This window comes from Lissotriton helveticus, chromosome 7, assembly GCF_964261635.1.
Source record: "Lissotriton helveticus chromosome 7, aLisHel1.1, whole genome shotgun sequence".
Lineage (NCBI taxonomy): Eukaryota > Metazoa > Chordata > Amphibia > Caudata > Salamandridae > Lissotriton > Lissotriton helveticus.
The window spans coordinates 813,014,677-813,026,793 of NC_136068.1; the positions used below are offsets into that span (position 1 = coordinate 813,014,677).

At 51.4% G+C, this 12,117-nt stretch overlaps 1 protein-coding gene across 2 annotated transcripts in view; it reads right to left on the bottom strand.

The window, feature by feature from the left end:
• DDX46 (DEAD-box helicase 46) overlaps positions 1-12,117 on the bottom strand; it is a 1,223,843-nt gene that overhangs the window by 1,561 nt on the left and 1,210,165 nt on the right. For both annotated transcript variants that reach the window (XM_078653270.1, XM_078653271.1), the window contains exon 22: positions 8,586-8,659. In XM_078653270.1, coding sequence (XP_078509396.1) covers positions 8,586-8,659 — 74 coding nt within the window. The remainder of the gene's footprint in view (positions 1-8,585; positions 8,660-12,117) is intronic.

Here is a 12,117-nt window from a genome sequence, read left to right on the forward strand (position 1 = left end):
TCAAGCATTACATCCATCACTTTTTTAAAAAAAATGTTCATTATGACGCACTATGTGCAACGGATTTGTCTCGATGTGGGGTCCGTGTTTACTATACCACTGGAGCCAAGCTGCACCCAATTGAAGAGTCCCAAAAAGGCTGAAATGGGTCTTAGGTTACTTGTGTTCGGGTTATTAGAGGACCAGGTTTAGGCTGGACTGTTCCTATTGGAGAAAGACCACAGCGGATTTGCATATGGCTGGGTCTAATCTGAAATGCCATGTGGGCAAAAGCAAATTAAGGACTTGGATTCGGACAGAATGCCAGTGGTTGAGGTGAATTCAAGCATTTCACCCATTACTTTTTTGTATTCTCCACAGCGAAAACCAAGCACCACAGCTTCAAGATAACAAACTTCATGACTGCAGCATCTACCAGCCACAAGCAAATCATCCTAACTTGTTTATGCACATCCAAAGCCAGCACAGATGTAGAGATTCATCTCCGTGAATAGATTACCGATAACCAGGCCATAATACATTCTCACTCCATGAATGCCAACCCCTCTTCACCATGGTAAACCCAGGAAAGCATTGACAACAAATGAACCATCAGATGACAATAGAAAAATTCTGCTCTTAGGAAGCTCTTCAGAAAAGCAAAGGCAACCAGTTTTGACAGGGTGATCAACACCTTCCACAAAGACTACCCAGCCCACCTTCGGGCCTCATTGCAGTATGGAAATGTCCACCAATCAAGTGGATGAAAACAGTTGACCATGCAATCCATATATTCTCATCCTGATTGAAGTCACTGTAGTGTCTGATATGTTGACCTTTGTGCCCCAACCCAATGGCCTCAGTCAGACTAGGCGTCATCAAAGTTGGCCTGCAGTGGTTTACTTGACATTCAAAGAACGAAGCCTACCTGATCCACATTAAGTTATTACATATCCAAGATCATCCCAGCTACCTATGGCATCCTCCAAAGCACCATCCTCTCATCAGTGATCTTGCATCACTACGTGCAGTCCCTGAGAATCCTACTGGCAACGATATGTGTATCTAATAGTGTACAGACAACACCCTACAGAACCTGAAAATCTATTGTTCGCAACATCACCTATCCGAATTAGTGTATAGCCACCATCCAAACATCAATGTCCACGTACAATTACATGCTGAACGACACCAATACATACTGTGTACTACTCACTAGTGGCCACAAACATGTACAAAATGAATCTGGACTACTTCATACCTCGAACACTGCCATATCCTTGCTCTTCCCATATATGCCTACCTTAGTCTGAGAACCTACAATGTGCACAAGATGAATTTTTGTCCTTACCTAACCCAACTCTTGAGAGAGAAGCACTCCCAATGAAAAGTATTCATGTTCTGGCACTACTTCTCTTCGCTGGAGAGAATCCTCTGCTGGCCAAGGTACAAAGTCACAAGTGACAGAGCTCAAGAGCATCCTACATGCACTAATGTATCACTAAAGTCTTCATAAATTAGAAATAATCGCTCTGAGACTGCTGCCTGCGTACATCACTTACTAGATCTGCTGCGTCATCTAAAAGGGAACAGACTCCAACTCATTTCTGTACCTGGCAACCAGATAAAGAGCTCCGGCGGAGCATCCAAAATGTGCAGCACTGTCAGAGAGTAAATCAAGATGGACAAGTTAACATGCCACGATTCATCTAGCTATACATCAAGGGGGTAGAACTGCATTACATCGGGTCCACCACACCCCTTTGCTTCTCCCCATGTAGATTGAGATGAAAACAGCCTAATCTCTTAAAGCAACATATCAGTGTATCCACGCTACTGCAAGACACAAGTAAAAGGGCCATCTTCCTTATCAATTTTCTTTCCTGCGACCTGCAGTCTCCCCACCTGCCGCATCTTATTTCCTCTTCCCATATCTCCTCCGGTCCTCACTGGAATACACAGGGGAAAAGTGTTTTTGGCATTTGCAACCTCCACTTGACAGGTCACCCCGAAGCTTTCCAGGAAGGAGCAGAGGTAGAGGAACCTTATTTTTGGAAAGTCTTGTGTAGATTCATCAAACGGTGATGAACAAGTTACTTACCTTCGGTAACGATATATCTGTAAGAAACAGTAGTTAGTATTAGATTCCTTACCTTAGAATATCCCCAGGCGTCAGTCTGGATCCGGAAACTTTTGCGTAGCAGTACCCCTGCGCGTCGGTAGGCGTCGTCTGCAGGCGTCCCCTGCGGCTCCGCGTCGTCGGCGTCGTGCGCCGTGATGACGTCGGTGGAGTATATAGACGCCGCCTCCGCGCGCTGACGTCAGTTCTTTGCACACAGCTTTTCCGCGCCAGAACACGCAGAGTCATGTGAGAACTAACACTGGTGCCAATGAAACTAGGGCCCTGAAAGGGATGTCCTTAACCCTAGGTATCAGTTCGCAGAACGGGGAGGACGGGTGGGGCGGTAAGGAATCTAATACTAACTACTGTTTCTTACAGATATATCGTTACCGAAGGTAAGTAACTTGTTCATCTGAAAGAAACAGGTTAGTATTAGATTCCTTACCTTAGAATAGATACCCCAGCAATACCAACCCCGGTGGTGGGTCTGCGAACCAATACAATCCTACACCAGAAAATCCTGGAGGACCGAACGGCCAAAGAAGCCGTCCCTCCGGACTTGACTGTCCAGGCAGTAATGCCTTGCAAAGGTGTGCAGCGAGGCCCACGTAGCCGCCTGGCAAATGTCCTGCAAGGGGACTCCCCGGCCCAAGGCAGTAGTAGCCGCCGTGGCCCGAGTGGAATGGGCCCTCAGCCCAACTGGAGGCTCCTTCCGAGCCAAAGAGTAGCATGCTTTGATGCACAGGACGACCCACCGAGAGATGGTTCGTTTCTGTACCGCCCTTCCCTTCTTCTCACCCACGTAGCCAACAAACAGTTGGTCATCCACCCGGAACTGGCGTGTGCGATCCATATAGAATGAAAGCGCACGTTTTGGGTCCAGACGATGGAGCCGCTCTTCATCTTTTGAAGGATGCGGAGGCGGGAAGAAGGAGGGCAAGGTGATGGACTGCCCGATGTGAAAAGCAGAAACTACTTTGGGCAGGAAAGAAGGCCTAGTCCTAAGAACCACCTTGTCAGGATGGACGGACAAGAAAGGAGGTTTAACAGAAAGAGCCTGGAGCTCACTCACTCTCCTGGCAGAGGTGATGGCAACCAGGAAGGCCGTCTTTAAAGTGAGAAGACGGAGAGGACAGGAATGAAGCGGCTCAAAGGGAGCACACATCAAGAATGTCAGAACCAGATTCAAGTCCCACTGAGGCATCACGAACGGAACAGGTGGATACATGTGCGTGATGCCTTTCAAGAATCTCAGTACAATAGGGGACTTGAATAAAGATGGCTGATCAGGTAGCCTTAAGAAGGCGGAAAGGGCAGAAAGATAGCCCTTGATAGTGCCCAGAGCAGAGCCCTGCTGGGCAAGAGAAAGAAGGAAGAGGAGAACCTCGGAAAGAGGGGCAGAAAGGGGATCCACAGCCTTTGCTGTGCACCATGCCACAAATCTGTTCCACCGGCAGGCGTATACGGACTTAGTGGAGGGACGCCTGGCTGCCAGAATCACATCACAGACTTCAGGAGGCAAGTCGAATGGCCTCAACTGTCGCCGCTCAATCTCCACGCATGGAGGTGGAGGCTGGACAGGTTCGGGTGGAGGACCGTCCCCTGCTGCTGCGACAGAAGGTCCTCCTGAAGGGGCAGGCGGATCGAGGGACCGACTGACATGCTGAGTAGCTCGGGATACCAGTATCTTCGAGCCCAGTCCGGAGCCACAAGGATAACTCGGGCCCGGTCGCGCCTGATCTTCTTCAGCACTCTGGGCAGAAGTGGTATAGGCGGAAAGGCGTACAACAGACCGCAACTCCACTCGCGCCGAAAGGCGTCGCCGAGCGAGTGCCGTCTTGGAAACTCCAACGCGCAGAACTGATGACATTGCGCGTTCTCTTCTGTGGCGAATAGATCTAACCAAGGCTCTCCCCATTGCTGAAAGAGGCCGTTCGCCACGTCCGAGTTCAGACGCCATTCGTGATCCACCGAGCACCGACGGCTGAGTTCGTCCGCCCTGGCGTTCAGAGAACCTGCCAGGTGTTGAACCGTCAGAGTCACGCCCTGACGTTCCAGCCATTGCCAGAGGCGCAGAGCCTCCTGGCAAAGGGTCCACGACCCCACACCGCCCTGTTTGTTGCAGTACCACATGGCGGTGGTGTTGTCCGTGAACACCTGCACTACACTCCCGTTGACAAAGGGGAGGAATGCCTTCAGTGCTAGGCGAATCGCCCGCAGCTCCAACATGTTTATATGAAGCCGGGACTCCGCCGGAGACCAGATGCCTCTGATCTCCGCCTCTCCCAAGTGGCCTCCCCAGCCCTGGAGGGACGCGTCCGTCACAACTACGTGCTCCGGTTGGGGAAGGGAGAGGGATCTGCCTCTGACCCAATCGCGGTCCGTAAGCCACCACTGCAACTGTCTCGCAGTGCCCTCCGAGATCAGGACATGGTCGGACAGGTTGCCCTGATGCTGGGCCCACTGAAACTTCAGGTCCCACTGCAGAGCCCGCATCCGCCATCTGGCGTGATGCACCAGAAGGATGCAGGAGGCCATCAGCCCCAGCAGCCGCAGCGTCAACCTGACCGAAACCCGGGACAACGGCTGAAAGATGGGAATCAGAGCCTGAATATCCCGGACCCGCCGTTCCGGAGGATAAACCCGAAACTGCGCCGAGTCGAGAACCGCTCCGATGAAAAGGAGCTTTTGAGAGGGACACAGGTGTGATTTCGGCACATTGATGGAAAACCCCAGCTCGTGCAGGAGGTCTGCCGTCATCTGAAGGTGGTGGACGACTGTCTGGGGCGAGCCCGCCTTCAACAACCAGTCGTCGAGGTAGGGGAAGACTGAAACCCCTAACCGGCGCAGATGAGCTGCGACCACCGCCATCACTTTCGTGAACACCCGTGGGGCGCTGGTAAGGCCGAATGGGAGCACGATAAACTGAAAGTGCTCGTGGCCTACCGTGAACCGCAGGTAACGCCGGTGGGCCGGCAGGACGGGGATGTGAAAATACGCATCCTGCAAGTCCAACACTACCATCCAGTCTTGTGGGTCTAGAGCAGCCAAGACCTGAGCCAAAGTCAACATCTTGAACTTCTCCTTCCGGAGGAAGCCGTTGACGTCCCGTAGGTCCAAGATAGGACGTAAGCCCCCTTTGTCCTTCTTGGGTACCAGAAAGTAGTGGGAGTAGCAACCACACCCTACTTCTGGCCCAGGAACGCGCTCGATGGCCCCCTTGGCCAAGAGGGCCGTAACTTCCTCCTGCAGAAGTGTCAAGTGGTCCCCCGACACACGGTGGTTCTGCGGTGGCATGGCTGGAGGAGTGGACTCGAAGGGGAGGGAGTAGCCCCTTCGGACGAGCTGCAGCACCCACCTGTCCGACGTAATCGTGCGCAAGCGGGAGTGGTGATGGCGAACCCTGCCACCCACTGGCGTCACATGGGCCCGAAAGCTCGGACTAGGAAGATTTGGAGGCTGCTGCGGGGGGAGGTGTGGACTGACCTCGCCGCTGTCCCCTACCGCCACCTCGGCGGAATCCACGGCCGCCACCGCGCTGAGGAGCGTTCTGCGGTGCGTGGCTGGCAGCACGTGTGGAACCGCCCCTTCCGTGGCCACGAAAGGAGCGAAACGAACCCGTCTGCTGGCGCTGGGTCGAAAGACCCAAGGACTTGGCCGTGACCCTGGAGTCCTTGAAGCGCTCAAGCGCGTTGTCCGCTTTGTCACCGAACAGGCGACTGCCATCGAAAGGCATGTCCATGAGGGCATTCTGGACATCCGGCGAGAAGTTGGCGGATCTCAGCCAAGCATGGCGACGAATCGCCACCGTTGTGGACATAGCCCGTCCCAGCGAGTCGGTCGTGTCAAGACCACACCGTATTGAATACCTCGCCGCGTCCCGGCCTTCAATCAAGGCCTGGTTGAGCTTGTCCCGCACCTCCTGCGGACATTGCGGCAGACACTCCGCGACCGTATCCCACAGAGAGTGGGTGTAGCGGCCCAAGAGGCATGCGGTATTGCAAGAACGCAGTCCTGCACTCAAAGACGAAAAGACCTTCTTGCCGAATTGGTCATATCGCTTAGATTCCCGGTCGGGCGGGCCCGCCGGGAATGCGGACTGGGAAGTGGAGGCCTGGATCACCAGACTCTCCGGGGAGGGATGGGTGGAGAGGAAGGCAGGGTCGTCCGAACACGGACGGTGACGCCTGGCAACGTTTCGGTCAACCGGTGAACCGGAAGCGGGCCTGGACCAGGTGCCCAAAAGGACATCCGTCAGGGCCTCATTAAACGGCAGCAGAGGCTCCTGGGGGCATGACTGCGGTTTAAACACCTCGGTGAGGATGTTAGGCTTCACCTTAGCGACGGGGAGCTCAAGGCTCAAGGCCTTGGCAGCCCTCATCAGTACCACCGAATAGGCAGCCCCAGCCTCCGACGCCACAGGGGAAGGCGAGTCAAACCCAGGGTTGGGTGACTCGTCCAGACCACTGGCATCACCTAAGTCACCGACCCAGTCCACGTCGTACTGGCATGCTCGTGACAGAGGGTCCTCAGACCCCTCCCAACCCTCTCCATAATCGTCCTCATCGCCATAGTTCGAGTCGACGATATAGACCGGCTCCTCGGAGCCAAGGGGCCCCAACGGCGCCGGACTCGGCGTCGGACGATGCCGGTCCGACTCCGCGTCAGGAGTCAGAGAGGGAACGGGGGTGGCGCCGCGCGGCGCCGGCGCCCCGACGGCGGAGTCACGGCGCCGCGCGGAGGCGGCACCACGGGTTGCCCCAATGGAAGCGGCGCCGGAGAGGCCAGTTGACCAGCCGGCGACGACCCTGAAGGGCCCAGCGGCGCCGGGGCCGGAGCCGCCGGCGGCGTCGGGGCCGGAGCCGCCGGCGGCGTCGGGGCCGGAGCACCCGGCGGCGTCGGGGCCGGAGCACCCGGCGGCGTCGGGGCAGGTGCACCCGAACCGCTCGGGCTCCCAGACGGGACCGACGGGCCCGCAGGCGCCGTAGGCCCCGCCGGAGGAGACATCGCCCTCATAGCCATGAGGAACTCCTCAATCTCGCGCGACGCGCCTTCCCCAGGGACCGACGGGTATGGGGTAGACGGCGTCGGCGACCCACGCGGGTGGGGCCACCCGAACCCCCGGCCGCATCACGCGGGCGTCGGGGGTACGATGACGACGCCCCGACTTCTTGTGTCGCTTACCTGAGGAACCGGAGGAATGGTGGCGACTCCCGGAGCGCTCATGGCGGCTCCGCGATCGTTCCCTCGACCGCTCCCTCGACCTCCGACCGGACCGGGACGGCTCTCGACGCGGGGCCGACACTCGGAGTTCGAGCAGCTTGCGGGACCGCTCCCGCCTAGCTTTACTTGTCAAGGCCCGGCAGTCGACGCAGGACTCCACGTCGTGGTCCGCGCCCAGACACCGGAGGCAGAGTCGATGGTGGTCGGTGACCGACATCAGGCGGTCGCACCCGTCGCAACTCTTAAAACCGGGCATCCTACCGGCACCTGAAGAAAGAGTTAGATTTTAACAAAAAACTTGGTCAAAAGACCTGAGTACTGCTCTTCGGATCTGCGCTAACTGGCGCGGAAAAAAGAAGAACTGACGTCAGCGCGCGGAGGCGGCGTCTATATACTCCAGCGACGTCATCACGGCGCACGACGCCGACGACGCGGAGCCGCAGGGGACGCCTGCAGACGACGCCTACCGACGCGCAGGGGTACTGCTACGCAAAAGTTTCCGGATCCAGACTGACGCCTGGGGATATTCTAAGGTAAGGAATCTAATACTAACCTGTTTCTTTCAGATATATTGATTAACAACCCAAAAAATCTACGGAAACCAGGGCTTAACTATAGCTACACAGTGATGGATACAATGGAAAAATTAAAAGGGTCTGCCAAAGCAGTATAGATACAGATGTGGGCCGTAAACCTATTAGATGGTCTTGGGTGAGAAGATGGGGACGCTGCAAATGTTGTACTGTACATGGTTTTTGTGCCGGTTATGAAGAAATTACATCAAAACTGTATGTAGCTTTTTCTGTGCTTTTCCAATATAAAGATGTTAAGAGGATTATGATCTATAAATCACAAACATACATACAATATCATCATTTTACAGACAAAGTATTCAGCAAGAGAACTATAAAGTTTCATTGTGAAAATTAGTCAAAGTGAAGCTATCTTCAAATATTGCGTTTGGCAACACGTACTGCAAAATTCACTAATGTTAACTTTTTTTTAACACAAACTTGGGGACAGCTTGCTGACCCCCTCTCTCCCTCCCTTCACTTATGAAAAAGCTAGCTGACGTGCTTGCTTTGTTCACATAGTAGCTTGTTCTTTGATTTACTGAAACATGACCTGTGGAAAGCGTGGATGGAAACATTTCCCTACTGTACATAAAAATATAAACTTGGATTAAATGATGATGTCACATTTAACCGTTCGAAAATAGTTAAACTATAACACCTAAAAACAGTAAAAGTAAGCAACTTACCAATCTAATAAGTTCTTCTTTTATAAGCCTGGTGATTTCTGCTTTGGCTTTTTGCACAGCTAATTCATTGGCACCTAAAGGGAGAAAACACATTGATGGCATTTAATAGACTAAATTAAAGATTTTAAAAAGCTGGGCTTTATTCATGCAGTATTCTCCTCTGTATGAAGTCACATGAATGTGTTTCACTTCACTCTGCACATTTAGTAATGTATACATTTCGTAAATCACAACTTGGTATGCGTAGGAAGGTATCTTTAAAAAACAATTTCTTTATTGCATGTTTACACGAGTTCAAACATGAACAATGTATTGTTGTACAGTGGCACACAGTATTGCAATACAAAAACTTGAGAATTGTAGCATCAATTGGAGTAATAACACTCAGATGTCAGGGAGTTCGCTGTAGCATGAAAGAGGGCAACTCTGACGGGAACAGGAGTTCAGTCATTTTTATGGGCAGAGGATCCGTAATGTGAATGATTAAGCCATTCAAGAAATGAGGGGCAACATTGGGGGTACGCCTGCAGTAACCCAGGGTAAATATAGATATATGCTGGTAATCTATGGTGGTTTAAAGTCTGACCCTGGGTCCAGGGTAAGTAGTATTGTGTTTCAGCCTGTAATGTGTGTGTGTTCTGTCCTTCCCTATACCGTAGGTGTCTACTTACATCATCCTCTGCCTGTGCCCACCGGCATAGTTCTATTTCCCAAGCGTGCATGTGTAGATAGGAAGCAGCTTTACAATTAATCACTATTGCACATTTTGCAAGCGCACATGCTAAATCTAAGAATTTGCTATCGACGTTGTCTGTCTCAGGGAGGGTCATCAGTCCTAATAGACATTTTCAGTGTTTTGATAGGTCTTCTACCAGTTACATGTGTAAGTATCTCACACACTTCTCTCCAAAAGGGTTGGAGTGTGGGGCGTTGCCATGACATGTGAAAGAAATCTGCCTGCTCCGTTACCCATCTAGGGCAATCTAAACCCCAGATGTAGCCTAGGTGGGGCCAGGTAGGTTTGGTGAACATCATTAAACCACAGCAGCTTCAGGCAGGCATTTCTAGAGACTTTAAGAATGCTGCAATAGACTGTGGACCAGGGGAGAAGGCAGAAGGGGGAATCTTTAGTCCTAAGCGCTGTCAGAGTTTTTCCCTGCCTCTGTGCACGATATACATTTGTAATCCTACGATGTTTCGGCTCCACGTCAGGATCGTATGCAAGGCTTTAATAGTTTATGGTTCAGCGTCTGGCTCCCCCCAAATACTGTCCATGAATAGCGAAAGGCGGCATGTGTTAAGAATTGTCCTGGCGGGAGCTCGTATATCTCATATAGGCCTGTGAATGCTCCAAACAACTGCCCTATATTCACGAGGGATGACTGCATCCAATATGGGTTGCTGGCAGTTTACTCCACCATCATGAAGTTGGGCAGACACCAAAGTGGGAAGTCCAGCGAGTACGCGTTCCCGGGCTGCGGTCAATGAAGGTATCGAAACCAGCACCAGTGGGCTACACTGTACCGGGCGTGGGAGGGTGTCCTTCGTGACATAACTGTTTGGCACTGTACTGAAATACACTTAAGTTACAGCTCCACTGAGCGTGTCTATGTCTCTCATTCGCTCTGCACATAGAGCAAGACAAAGTTAATCACCGGTGATCCTAATTCTTTTCAGCATAGGCGCCTTCATTACATTTACTGGGTGGCAACTAGGAACATATATTTCATATTGATTCAGAACAACTTGTTTTTGACAGACAGTGGAGACAATCTCACTAACATTTACCCTCATTCTCACTGAGGGCACATACAGGTGCCATCATTTGGGTTACATGAAGACTGGCAGTGGTGGTAGCTGATTAGTAGTCCATGCCTTTTAATCTGTACAGCTGCTGGAGGACTACCTAATCCTATACTTTCCCCTTGTGTGTGTGATTGAATATGCTACTTACCAGTATGCATCTGTTCTTGGCATGTAGGGCTGCTGACATTCATATCTATTGAATTAGATTGCCGCCTAGTGTTGGGTCCGGATGATTGCACATTGTTGTCCTGGAGAAGTCTTCGAAGTATCACGGGATAGGTGGCTCCTCCCCTGGACTACAGTGCGCATGGGCATCCTCTCCATCCTCAGATTGTTTTTCGCCATTGTGGCAGAGATGGAGTGTAATACAGTGAGTGATGTCCATGCTAAATAGAAATTCTGAATGCTACAGCTGCAACAGGCGCCGGGGAGGAGGGTGGGCGATATGAATGTCAGCAGCCCTACATGCCAAGAACAGATGCATACTGGTAAGTAGCATATTCGGTTCGAGGCATGTGGGTTGCTGAATTCATATCTATTGCATAGAATACATAGCAGTCCCTCCATTAGCGGCGGCCGCCCGTGCCAGCTGCAGCAGTCTGAAAAAGAGTTTTGAGAACAGCCTGTTCTACAGCTGCCTGCTGTCTAGAGTGTACATCTACGCAGTAGTGTTTCGTAAATGTATGAATAGTGGACCATGTGGCTGCTCTACATATCTCTTCTAGTGGAATGTTCCCTAGGAAAGCCATGGATGCTCCTAACTTGCGTGTGGAGTGATCGTTAAAGTGCGTTTAGCTTTTTCATGGCAAATTTGTATACACTTAACGATCCATCTGGCTATTCCTGATTTTGAAATGGGATTGCCTTTATGCTGTGGAGCGAAGGCGACGAACAGTTGTTTCGTTTTTCTGAAATCTTTAGTTCTGTCTATATAATACATGAGGGCCCTTTTCACATCTAATGTGTGTAGGCATCTCTCTGCAACATTTCTGGATTTGGGTAGAAAACCGGCAGTTCTATGGTTTGGTTCATGTGGAACTGCGAAATCACCTTAGGCATAAAAGTGGGGTTTGTACGTAAAACAACTCTGTTTGGGTGAACTTGTATGAATGGCTCTTGAATGGTTAGCGCCTGGAGTTCACTAACTCTTCTGAGTGAGGTAATGGCTACTAAGAAATCCACTTTCCAGGTTAAAAATTGAATCTCACAGGAATGTAGAGGTTCAAAGGGTGGCCCCATGAGTCTTGTGAGAACCAGGTTGAGGTTCCAGACTGGTGAAGGTGGAAGTCTTGGAGGGATTACTCCTTTGAGTCCCTCAAGAAAGGCTTTAATTGCAGGTACTCTGAATAGGGATAGATGCTGCCTGTTTTGCAGGTAGGCTACTACTGCGGATAGATGTATGCGGATGGAACTGTAAGCCAGATTACATCTGTATAAATGCAGCAGATAACAAATAATGTTTTGAATAGATGCAGCTAGTGGGTTAATGTCATTATTGTTGCAATATATGACAAACCTTTTCCATTTCTCCGCATAACATGCTCTAGTCGTGGGTCTTCTTGCTTCCTTTATGATATTCATGCAGTCTGGGGGCAAGTTGAGGTATCCAAATTCTAGTACCTCAGGAGCCAGATCGCCAGGTTGAGCTGTTGCGGATCTGGGTGCTGAATTTCACCATGGCTCTGCGTTAAAAGTCTGGGTGTTAGTTGTAGCCTTTGATGAGGCA